At 42.9% G+C, this 12,722-nt stretch overlaps 2 protein-coding genes across 4 annotated transcripts; one reads left to right on the top strand and one right to left on the bottom strand.

Annotated features, from left to right (window-relative positions):
- The first annotated feature begins 1,479 nt into the window (after positions 1-1,479).
- tmed4 (transmembrane p24 trafficking protein 4) lies at positions 1,480-5,983 on the top strand. Its single transcript, XM_018758488.2, has 6 exons — positions 1,480-1,856; positions 2,623-2,723; positions 3,208-3,333; positions 3,674-3,820; positions 4,609-4,754; positions 5,454-5,983. The coding sequence occupies exons 1-6, from the start codon at positions 1,694-1,696 to the stop codon at positions 5,704-5,706; spliced, it is 936 nt and encodes a 311-aa protein (XP_018614004.2). The 5' UTR covers positions 1,480-1,693; the 3' UTR covers positions 5,707-5,983.
- Positions 5,984-6,239: 256 nt separating this feature from the next.
- Positions 6,240-12,225, bottom strand: plpbp (pyridoxal phosphate binding protein). 3 transcript variants are annotated; one of them, XM_018758486.1, is made up of 9 exons: positions 12,085-12,225; positions 10,895-11,002; positions 10,626-10,661; positions 10,451-10,526; positions 9,513-9,653; positions 9,236-9,378; positions 9,024-9,122; positions 8,338-8,532; positions 6,240-7,218 (listed from the first exon to the last, which is right to left on the bottom strand). In XM_018758486.1, exons 1-8 carry the CDS (start codon positions 12,172-12,174, stop codon positions 8,383-8,385), a joined length of 843 nt encoding a protein of 280 aa, XP_018614002.1. In that variant the 5' UTR covers positions 12,175-12,225; the 3' UTR covers positions 6,240-7,218; positions 8,338-8,382. The 3 variants fall into 3 exon arrangements, with proteins under 3 accessions (XP_018614002.1, XP_018614003.1, XP_018614001.1); XM_018758487.1 differs by having other exon boundaries at positions 6,240-6,986; XM_018758485.1 differs by lacking the exons at positions 6,240-7,218; positions 8,338-8,532 and having other exon boundaries at positions 8,539-9,122.
- Positions 12,226-12,722: the final 497 nt, after the last annotated feature.

Genomic DNA, 12,722 nt, shown 5'->3' with positions numbered 1-12,722 from the left:
TACACACCCAAACAATTACCAGCCTCTTCAATTACAACAAAATACATAATTTAGAAGTAAGACATTTCCAAATTATCGTAAACACTGGCCTGTAATAAGAGACAATGTTGTAAGTTGCAGCGGTTTACATGGACACGCTACTTAGTGAAATTGCACATAATGGCAGCAATGGGCTGTGAGAATCCAGGTGACCCAGGCTAGGAAGACTGCATAAGAACAGGCTGTGACAACTCTTGAGCTGGATGGGCTCATGTTTTACTGGATAAGTAGGTGAGAAAATAATGGGTCTTAAGTTAAAGTACCTGGGCTTCAGCACTGTCCTTCAATTAAGTGATAATGGTCAATCACTGGGGGATCAGCAACGCCATTTCCTCAGGGAAGAATCACCTGAGCATATTCTGTCTTTTTCAAGTTGACCATTTGGCGTTTAATTCAGCCCAGACTTGTCCTTTAGCACACCTATGACAGTGCATACATTGCTGAATATTTGGCTGAAACGAAACTACAGCTCAAAGAAAGAAAGAAAGAAAAACGCGTCGCCCCCTGTGATTTTGAAAAATCGAGTAGTTCTGACGCCATCGCGTAACTGCGTCAGTCAGTGTTACTTTAAAGATGATGCCGTTTGTGGCGCAATAAAACCGCAGTTCGCTCGTTTTTCATCCTATTAGAAGATGTCTGCGAGTCTAGCAGAAATGCAGATAACAGCACGAAATGATACGTTTGCAAGCAATGTTGTTCTAAATGGCAAGGGGTGAAAAATGCTGCTCTACCAGGACCGCACCTCTCGCGCTACTCCCGCGCGCTTCGCTCCGGCGCTTCCCGCTCTCGTTTCTGTCCGCGGCAGGTTCAGCCTGGTCTAAACTGGTCACTGCCGTTGCATAACTGCCCCACAGCTGCTCTAACTAGAGTGCTCTTCATGCCAAGCACGTCTCCTGTCTGCGGCCCATAATGCAAAGATTTACTGTCTCTAAGACGATACCATCTAAAAACCTTGCGCAAAAAAGAAAAAAAAAAAACCTACATTACAGGCGACTTAAATAAGTTAAAATGTACATAACACGCAGTTGTCTCACACAGATCCTTATGTTTCGTTTGAAAAGCAAAGACGAGGTCGACTGGAGTTTATAAAAGTTCTACGATCCAATACGTCTTCTCAGTACTTTTCTATGAAAAGGGGATTTGATAACGCATTTTACCGGCTGCTCCGGGCTCCGTTGGCGTCGCTACTTGCAGCTTTCCTTCGAAATTACCTCTTACTTTTAATTCTGAGACTTTGATTTGATTTTACCGCCTCCTGCTGGATGTGGCGCAAACTGCTTTGATCGATTATAACCATTCAGGAAAAGTCAGTACGCACCTCATCCCCCGTTATTCGGACTCCCGACACTCGTTTTTCGTGTTTCGGATCGGAGTCATCGGTCCGGCCGAACAGCTTTGAGACTTCGGGAGGCACCGTGACTTAATTTTCTTACGATCCATTTAATCAAGGACTTACAATACGGTATACATATATTTTTGTGTAGGGTTTTAACGTGTTGAAACGACCGTTAGTGAAAAGGCGCCGTGTATTGAGCCGGCAGCCTCCTGTCCTGTAGGGGGCGACTAAACAATCGTACCGCTCTCAGTCCGGCAGCAGCACCTGGCCGAAGGCGGAAGGCGAAGCCGCGAGAGAGTGGCGTCGCTGCGTCGCTGGATGACAGTCTTGTCCCGCAACATGCCCGCAGTCGGCGTGTCTTGGGCCGGCTGTGCGCTCCTGCTCGCCTGCATCTCCACAGGCCGCGCGCTGTACTTTCATATCGGCGAAACGGAGAAAAAATGTTTCATCGAGGAGATTCCTGACGAGACGATGGTGATCGGTGAGCGCGCGCGCGCGACGCCGGAACAAATAAAAAATGCAGCCAATACATACGACGGAAAAACAAAGTAACAAAACAAAACAAGCGGTCCTCCTCGCTGATGTCGATTATTTCAATGCGTGCTGTGTCCGAGCCGAGGGACAAAGATTCTCGCTGCAGTAATTAGGCACGTTACATAATTAATGTGTCGTGAGGCGTAAGCTTTCTATGTGACGTACAGTAGAGTATCTGTGTAAGGACGGCGCGTGGGTGTTCGCGGCGAGCGCGAGACCTGGCCAGCGCCACGTGTCGCTGTCTCCCGTCACCCTCCATTGCTTGTTTTGGCACACCGTTTTGCAGACAGCATCGCTATTGTCAGATAGTTTGACAGAAATCGACTGATTGATTGGCTTTGTATTTACATGTATATTAGCAGACGCTTTTCTCCAGCGACCTACATCTCATAGAAAAGACAATGTTTGCGTAATTTACAGTAGCAGAAAGAGATTTAGTTGCAGACCTGTGATTAATTTAAGTACAGTGAGTTAGTTTCAGCAATGTACATCACACGAGTAGCTGCATAAAAACTTTATCCAAATATCGATGATCCCTAATCACCTTCCTAGTAATTTTTTTGTGTATGTATGTGTATGTATGTATGTATATATACATTTGTTACATTACAGGAGTAACTGTGTTATGGTTATCCATTGTTTAACAGGCATGATCTCAAAGCTTTATGTCATGGAAGTGGTAATTGTGACTGGCAGTGTTGTTGTCCAAACAGGAAAGTACAGGACCCAGCTCTGGGACAAACAGACAGGGTCCTTCCTGCCCTCCACGCCTGGCCTTGGGATGCATGTTGAGATTAAGGACCCGGACACCAAGGTGAGTCGGTTTCCTGCGTCCAGTGTTTTTTCAGGGCGTTTCCAGACTTCTTAGTCTGTATGTGGGTCAATAGTTCTGTAACAGACAAAGGTAGATGGTAAAAATAACAGTCTATAATGCATGTGAGCGAATTAGTGTGCGATTTGCCCTCTGATCGACTGGGATAGCGTGTGCTCTGCTTTATGCCCCATGCTTGTGACAGAGGGTCTGGAGCATCATGACTATATTGGACAATTGTTTGGTGAACATGAGAGAGGGAAAAAAAATAGTCAAATCCTTCATTTAGACTATAGTTCTTCTGTTTAGTGGTGCTATGGCCTGTACTTTTCCAGGAAAAATTCTGAAATGTAAATATAATGAGCATTGTCTATATCAGAATGAATGGTTAGTAATGAAGTCTGTGTGGTTAATTTCTACAGAAATGCTGTAGAGCTGGTAACAGAATCTGTTATTGACTTCTTCCCCTTTTCATTTTTCTTTCTAGATTGTTCTGTCTCGGCAGTATGGGTCAGACGGCCGCTTTACCTTCACATCCCACACCCCTGGCGAGCACCAGATCTGCCTGCATTCCAACTCCACGAAGATGGCCCTCTTTGCAGGGGGAAAGCTGGTAGGGGTTGGGGAGTAGAGCAGGAGTAGCACAGGTGCATTGATGCGTGTGTGTGTGTGTGTGTGTGTGTGTGTGTGTGTGTAATGCACTCTAACGCAAACATTCAGGTGCATAAAGACACAGAAACGGCAGAGCTGGTGTCGTCTACTGTGACTGTTAGTTACATGAAGCAAAATGGTCATGAGTGCAAGGTGACATTGTCCTCATGAGGACAACACTCCCTTGTATTGCTTGTTGGTTTTCAAAGCAAAAAGTACAATTATTAAAAGTTACTATTTTGGAAATGTAAAATATCCTGCAGACCTGGAAAGAGCTAAATACCATTGTTGTTCCTCCAAAGAGAGTACACCTTGACATCCAAGTTGGGGAGCACACTAACAACTATCCTGAGATTGCGGCCAAAGACAAGCTCACTGAGCTGCAGCTCCGAGTTCGGCAGCTGCTGGACCAGGTGGACCAGATCCAGAAAGAGCAGAACTACCAGCGGGTAAGTCTAGGTTGAAGGATTTGGGACTTCTACGCGTTGTCAAACTTCTCTTGCCCCGTTATTGACGCATTGCATGGATGACTAGAAGAGCATTAATAATGTAATGTACAATGAGCACAGTGCAGTGTTGGGTAGTACTGGTGCTTCACAGCTCCTGGATATTGGGTTGTGGAGCTTGTATGTTTTTTTTTATTGGTTTGCCTGGGTCCTCTGGTTTCCTTCCACAGCCCAAAGACATGTTTCAGGTGAATTGATGACTAAATTTATCTGTGTGTGTGTGTGTATGTAAGTGCAGTTTTACATTGTTATGCTGTATAAATGGGTAAATAATTATAGGTTAGTTGTGGGTAAATAGTAACAGTAAATTTAATTTTATGCAATGTAAATTTGTCAAGGTAGTTTATGCAATGTAAAGACATTGTAGTTGTCTTGTACAGAAGACGTCAAAAGACTAGACACCCCAGTTAACTGTTAGTCACTTTGGAGAAAAGCATCTGCTAAATAAATAAATGTAATATATTCATAAGTACTAATTAATCACGATATATTTTGAATTCTGTACGTAACCGGAAAGTTGTTTCCCCAAAATTACATTGTAGTGCAGTTCTTGTGTGGTACCATGAGAACAAGTTAAAGAAATAACATTTAAAAGTGATTGCAGAGTTTTTTTTTTTTTTATTATAAAATGATTCTGAGGAATGCATTTTGCCCAGGAGCGTTAACTGTATACAGCTGGATCTGGTTGATGGTGAGAAGTATGGTAATAGAGCTGTCTTCTTGCTTGTCAGTACCGGGAGGAGCGTTTCCGGATGACGAGCGAGAGCACGAACCAGCGAGTGCTCTGGTGGTCCATCACACAGACTCTCATCCTCCTTGTCACCGGCGTCTGGCAGATGCGGCACCTCAAGAGCTTCTTTGAGGCCAAGAAGTTGGTGTAGGCGCACCGCAATTCCGAATGTCAACCCCGCCACCCCCCCCACCTTGCAGACATGCACACAGACTGACTTGACTTGACTGGCGCGCACACACTACGTATAAATGACTTTCACACTAACACACAAGTGCACCATGAGACTCATACCTGGGATAAAACTAACATTTTGGACTGAATTGAAAGTTTAGGGTTTTCAACTAATTTATGAAAAAGTATTTCTGTAACAAGACTTGGAACAGGCATGCAGAAGATGAGTTGATCTTTTATTACTGTAGAAAAGCATAATTTATGTTTGGTTTTTAGCAAAAATGTCATGTATATTCCATATCTTGTTTTATCACAAATAGCTGACAGGTGGTCTATGTCAAGGTTTATTCAGGTAATAAATTGAAGTAATGATGATGTTTGTCAGTAAGTTTCTTGGCATAAGTGGTGTGTCATTGCTCAAGCTGTCTGGAATTTTCCAAAAGGAAGCCGATTGCCATCCCAACACTACATGCAGTACATTGGATACAAAGCTCAGACTTGGGCTGCATTGTTTCCCTTAAGCTTCATGAAAAGAAGCCCTTTTTATGCAACAGAAAAACAGATGACTATTGAACATCATCCCACTGTTAAGGGGGACCATGTTTAATTTTTTTTCTAATAAGGAGCATCTTTTCTCTGAAATACAGTTGTCTGTATTGCCTGCTTTTGTAGGCACTGGTCACGTTTTGCTGGAGCGGAGGGGAGAACAACTTTCCAATGGAAATCGGGATCCAAAGTCCTCGTTCTTCAAGGACTGCAAGTTTTGTCAGACACAGAGTTGCTGGTGGGAAATCAAGCCAAATACTATGTCCCAAATATGCTGTACGGGGGGACTCTGATACCAATACAGTTTAGTCTGCAGCAGTCTGTCCTGTGCAGCGATAGCACAGCGAAGCCACCTGGACCACAAGACAACAAACCTTAACAGCCTACTTAACCCAGCAACGGTTTCTCAAAGCTACCAGTGACAGATTGCTTAAGACCAAACCAATGTGAATCAGCTGCAACAGTGTATTACTCCACAACTTTTCAAAACAAAAAGTGTGTTCTGAATCTTCTCTGTAGTAATAAATCATGTTTGCAGGCATAGGTTTACTCCTGATCCTCCTGCACTGATTGTATGTGGTGTAACAAATTGGACAGTAATGATTGTGAGTGGAATAAACTTCACACCCTACTGCAGTAGGAGGAGAGTGGTTATTTCTGCTGGATTTTAGCAGTAGCAGAAGATCCCTGGAAAAGGACGTTTTTCAGTTTCAGTGGTATGCTTAATTTGGGTTGAACCCCAGGTACACATTCCAGTCACTAACTTCTCACATTTGTGAACTGATTCCTAGAGTGTTAAACACCACATTGGGGGGAAAAAAATTTTCAAACATTTACCACTCTTGTAGATTTAATTGCTTAAAACCAGTTGAAGATTGACAAAAATCTTCATATCCTGGTGGATTAGGGAATTTTGAACAAAGTACAACGCTCTAGTCTGATGTGCCTCTTCTCCTTAAGACCAAATCCCAGAATTCCACACAGCACAAACACAAGAATCTGGGGCACCTGTACGGCGCAATGTGGGGAGGCAGATAAAACAAAGTTAACACCATCTAGCAGAACACCAGTAAACAGACCCTTGACAACTAACTTCTTTATTCTCTTTTCCACAATTCTTTAAACCAAACCAATGACAAATCACTCTCTCTACTGGATTTTGTCCTTTCAAAATCAAACACTGGTGAAAAGGTTTTGGCTCAACTGTAGATGTCACAGCTCATTAATAATTGGTTTACCCAAGACAATCAAGTGTGAGAACTGTTACACTGCAGTTAGAACTAAATATGTACATACACATAACTAGTGTAAAAGAACACAGCCACATGGACAATGACAAAAATTGAAATCAATCCAGTTTATAGAACTTTCACCATCAATTTTATAGTAAATTTCAACATTGTCAGTAACTCGTGTTGTTGCTCTTTGTTCTCAAATTCCATGTAAGCTGAAGCAAGCTCAGCTGTCACCGTGGCTTTTCCCAGTACAGCCCCCTTGTCCCTGGATGGATCAGAACTTGATTGTCATTAGTAAAAGTGTTCATTTTCAACAGACTCCATCCTTTCATATTCATTCCATCCCTTTCCTGTGATTCTCACAGAATACCCTAGGAATCTATGTACAAGGCAAACCATGAGAAGAGGATTCCAACACAGCAGTCTGAAAATACAGATACTTAGAATCAGTACAACAGTTTTAACAATTACAGTTTAAAAATGTACACATTAATTCCACAAATAGACAGGTTAAGTTTTTGTTTTTTAAAAAAAAAAAAATAAAAAATAATGTTTTTTTCCCCTTCCTCTGTTGAGCACCATTCCAGTCACATCCACACAGAGATGCTGGTCAGTTCTGTAATTCGGCTATAGGACCAGCCCCCTTTCCAGCTCTCCTGGAGAAGACGTTGAAATTATTATACCAGGGAAGTAGAAGCAGCTGAATACTCTGATTTTCCATTAAAAAAAAAAAAAAAAAAAAGGGAACAAAGTCCTCAACTAAAAGTCAAAGCAGATCACATGTAAAGACCACGTAGACAAAAACGGGGTGCAACACAGGATTACGTGAGGAATATACCAAATAGCTACGGACTGTCGATGTGGGCGCCACGGCAGATAGTACCGGAGACTCAACTCCTGATCTGTAGGTTTGAAGACAGCTCAGTCTGTGTGGAGTTTGCATGTTTTCCCAGTGTTCAAGTGGGCATCCTCTGGGTGCTCTGGTTTCCTCCCATAGTCCAAAGACATGCATTTTAAGAGAACTATGGAATCTAAATTGCACTTAATGTGTGTGTTACACTGCTTTGCTGCATGGAGGTGTAATGCATCTACCATTTGGTCACCTTTGACAGACGTGTCACCTAAATACTAATTAATAGTATATGAACACAATTACTGTATGATTTAAAACAATAATATTCTATGTATAGTGTTTTCACATACCGTATACCAGTATGTCAGTCTCCTGCAGTGTCAACCACTGATCAACAGACCCCTCAGGCTAAACAGGGAAGTCCAAGGAGGTGTGAAGCAGGAAAAACAGCGCTCTCCTTCTGTTTCTGTACCTATTTATATCTCAATTAAATGTGTTTGTGTTCAGCATTTCTGCAGAGCATTTATGTAAGTGTTTTTACATAACATAAAAAAATGACGTGAAGGTAAGGACTGTGCCTAGTTGGGTCAAGATTTACGACTGGTTGGTGCAGACCCACGTGGGCTGGGGGGGGGGGGGGGGCTGACTGAATCATCACACCATCTGCTGTAGGTTCGAGGGGCCAGGACAGCAAACTGACCAACATTTATGTAACCCAGGGCAAGAGTAGAAGAACGATAAAAGGTAATTCATCAGAAGGTCCATAAGGAATGAATTTTAGGGTAAGGGAAGGGTAACGCAGACTTCAACCAGTATGAGCAGCAGCACTTCGCGACCGAATCTCAACATCATCTCTGTAGAGATCTGGTAGTTCAAAGGGTCCACCAGAAGTCTGGAATTTGAGGATTGCCTTTTGGCATACCTGTTGGTTTTCTCTTCATTTTTCTGCATGAACAGAGCCCAGTGATCACTGTTCTTTCACTGTTAGGTGCTGCAGCTTCCCAGCAGCCTCTTCATCCACCACAACCCTTCTCTTTTCAGGGCTGGGTGTATTGGGATAATCCCTTTCGCCAAAGATGGTGCTACCCACACGCACATTGGTGGAGCCCACTTCAATCTGAATAATGGGATTAAAGAGAAGAAAACACATTAACACTTTGCAAATTATGTGATGTTGCAGATAGTGTAATGATGGTAACGATTACACTAACACTCAAGTTTGAATCCCTGTTCCTGTTGTAGAACCTTAAAGATACTTATCCTGAACACAAACAGCATTAATCACCCATCTGCATAATGGTGAGTATCTTAGTGTACACACCTAACTGCAAGTTGCTTTGGAGAAACATGTCAGTCAAATGAACAAATAACAACGGTACAAAGCAGCAGGTATGAGGAGACTGCTGAAAAATATAAAGCTGTACAAATCAAAGCTGATCTGGATGGAGGCCCTAAATTTAATGATGCGTGTACAAAATACTGATCTCGTGCACATGAAAACAGGTTGACTTGGCGAGAGGAAATGATTTCATACTGTGTTTGTGTGTTACTGACAAGCAGAGCTAACAATAAGTGCACATTCGTGACGGCTGAAGGTACGAGACGCACTGCGTGCTCAAAGTCAGTAGACATCCCCATACTGAGTTCCACCTCCTCTATGGGGAGCTGCAGGTTGTCACACACTTCCTGCCGACAGCTCAGCAGCATCTGCGCAACACGCAAAACACATGTGAACCTCAGGTAAAGGACTAAGACTGTGTGAACTTACACCGAGATCTATTTTGCCTCTGTGAGCATTCACATAGTTCAAGAGTGCAAACCTGAAAGTCTGGATTGGGGCCCTGGCTGAGGTCATAGCCATATCGGCCAATAGTCATGAGGCCCATGAAGTGCAGGGCAGGACACTGGGACACAATGTGTTTGACAGTGCTCACAGTCTCCTCAGGGGGCAACCCATGTTTACCTGGAAAGAGAGAGAGACTAGTTGACGACAAAGCTGACCACAAACATATAGAGGTGTGTAGGATATAATTATCACCCTGATATGTCCATAAACATCTATAGAGACATTTAAGGAAATAACCACATCACACTCACTGTCTTCACCACTGGTGTTGATCTGAACCATGATCTTTAATTGCTGACTGTTGGCTGCCCGCAGCCTTTGCCAGGAGCTATTGATCCTGTCTGCCAACTTCACAGAGTCCACTGTCTCCACCATGAAAAGGTTTGGTACCCCTGTGATGGGGGGGGGGGGGGGGTAGGACATTGAAAAAGAAATATATTGTTGGGAGAGAAAAAGAAGAAAAGCATGAAAATCTGCAAAATGTGACTCAAAATGCTTATATAACTGGTTTACTTCATGAATATTTACAGCCACTTCATGATTTAAACCAGAAATTTAAAATCATACCAAAGAAAAAAAGAACAAATCTATCAATTTTTTTCAATAAATGAACACATGGGAAAGAAAACAGGGGGGGAATCTAGTTACTTTTCATGCATAAAATACAGGAGAAAAATTGCAGCAGTCTTTTTTTTTGGGGTCACAGTATATGAATAAATTTGCATTGCAGAACAATATAAAAATTAAATTAGGGCTGGCTTGCAGCCAAACAAAGCAAAACCATGTTATTCAGACAAAAATGTAGACATGACAAACAGTATTTATATTTCTATACTAATACATTGTGACTGCCATAACAATGCTGGAGGGGGGGGGGAAGAAAAATTCACAGAACTGCCACTAGTGCTTTAAAAGCAAAATATGAAATTATGCATTTTTTCACATCCCCAAACACTGACTGTAATAAAGACAAACAGAAACATATTTCAGTATGCCAGAGGTCTTAGCTCTGCTTCAGATATGTCTTTTGCTGATCATTTACACTTAAGGCAAAAATGCAATCTTTATTTTACCAGATTCAACCACCAAAGCGAGACAAAGGGAATCAGCATCTCAAGGGCACCAGTGGTGAGAGGAACAAGCACAGGCCATTACTGAGCAGAAGGCAGAGAGAGTCAGATGTTCTCACCCAGGAGTTTGTTGACGTTGTTCTTCTGTAGGTGCCCAATAAAGTGCCACTTGATTTCTGGACACGATGACAAAATCTGAAGAGTACAGATCAGCACATGTTATAAACATGCATCACATGAACTGCATATGTACCCAACAACATGTTTAATTCAAAATATTATAAAACTATTTACCTGAGGATTGGAGGCTTTTTCTACAAGTTCATTGACCTGACAGTGAAGGAAAAAAAGCACAGGAAACCAAGTAAAATGCAGACTTTTTCAAAAACGAAAAAAAAAAAAAGGGGCCGAATTTACAGTACAGGAAAACAACAACACACTACATGAGTTGCACTAAACATCTCGTTGCGATCAGGTGATGCATCTTGAACAGAAGATCAAAACAATCGATAAATGTTTTATTAGGAAGCTCAAACCGTAGCAATTCTAAACGGGACACTCACATAATTCTCCCCGAAGTTGCGCTGCCCCTGTCGATAGGCCTCGATCACCATCTCGGGTGGTTTCGTCTTACTGACGGCCACCAGCCGCGGACTGACAAGTGGAAGTGTCTGTAGGGCAGAGCAGTCTCTCAGAGCTGGGCAAAACTGCCTATACCTGCAGATCTACACAGACTAATAGGGACACCAGGTGGGGAAGCAGATGGGGCTTCTTCCTCGCAATCTGAAGGAAACCGGTTCGAATCTCCACTCTTGCCGTAGTACCCTTGATCGAGGTTCTCACCCTCAATTTATTCAGTAAGAATACCTTGATGCGTAAATCAATACAAGTCATTTATCGATGAGTATGTACAAGTCACGTACAAACTAACACCGTAGATCACCTTGAAGAAAGGCACCCAGTAAATAACGATGAAATCATAAGAGTGGACAAATTGTTTAGGGAATCCTTTGCAATACGACGTGTACATCTGAACAGAGAGGGGCAGTGCTGCCAGAGACAGGCTCACGCTACTCTTCCAGGAAATACAAATATTGTCTGGAACATGGGCTATCACTAATGAAATATAAATGTAAGAACAGGGACAGCAGAGAGTGATCTGCTATAACTGTCACCATGTCATAGGTTTAAGTGACAAGTCCCAGTTCTGCTGTGGTAATCTTGACAATGATTGTTATTTTTCTGATTAAAAACAGCAACAATAATAATAAACACCAACTAAAAACGGGACCAACGCTCAAATCTACGTAAAGAGGCACGTGCAATAACTACATGATTAATCCCACACATCCATCGCTGCAGGCCAGGTTGCCAGTTGTCGCAAACAGTCACGCCTCGCGCCGCGCTCACGCGTGCTGACGTCACTCAGGCGCGGGGGGGGGTCGCGAGCGGGGGATGGACCCGCGCGAAGCACGCGCTGCAAATCGCTCACGCAAACTACTTCCAAGCAGGGTCCGCCGTGCGAGTCGTCAGATTCCCTGAAATAGTACTAACTTCATGGTACGTCCTGCGTCAGTAGCGCTGCTTAAGAAATCTATTCGAACTTACTCCGTTGCGTTAATATACTTCAGCCAAAGCAAAGGTTACAGCCGATTTTACGTAATGAAAAACTTGAGACGCAAGCGCGAACAGTGACGTCGGTGCGTCGCATATTCTTTAAAAAGTAAAATGCTGTAAAATGTAGTATACAAACCTGCGGTCGACGGGCGGCTGCCTGCCTCACCCGATCCACGACAGCCTGCAGCGCCTTACCGATCTCCTCCGACATCCCTACTCTCCACATAGCACCCTACACGGTCCCCTCTCTAAAACGTCCTGCGTCATCGTCAGCGATCACGACGTCCCAGACTGACAGGGCCCCCAGCCAATCAGTGAATTCGTTCTGCTACGTAAACTGATTTTTAAGTACGTACGTGGAGGAGTTCCGATGATATAATTTATGCATTACTCTGGTTATTGAAGTATTTATTTATTTAAATAAATAAATAAAAAAAGAAATTTCAATATTTAATTTCCCCCGGCTAGGTTTGATTGTTCTAGAATAATGCTCTTGTATTGTGAGTGTTTGAAATGTTTAATAACAAAGGAAAAAAAAGAGTTACTTGCATGCTGGATTATTTTAAGTTATGGAGCGGTCCTCTTTCGGGGGCTGCGCGGCCGTGCAAGATGGAAAGTTTTCATTGGTTCTATACGTAAGCGCTTCTGTGTTACTATTGGTTCCCTGTATTATCGGGAGGGGTTTAGGGATGTTTAAGGAATTGAGTGACTTATTTCAAATGTCCGACGTTGGTGCTAGTCTGCAGGAAGCAGTGATGTACACTTGTGTTCGGC

This window comes from Scleropages formosus, chromosome 17, assembly GCF_900964775.1.
Source record: "Scleropages formosus chromosome 17, fSclFor1.1, whole genome shotgun sequence".
NCBI classification, from domain to species: domain Eukaryota; kingdom Metazoa; phylum Chordata; class Actinopteri; order Osteoglossiformes; family Osteoglossidae; genus Scleropages; species Scleropages formosus.
The sequence above is the reverse complement of the archived record's forward strand: the minus strand, read 5'-3'. Positions and strand labels throughout refer to the sequence as shown.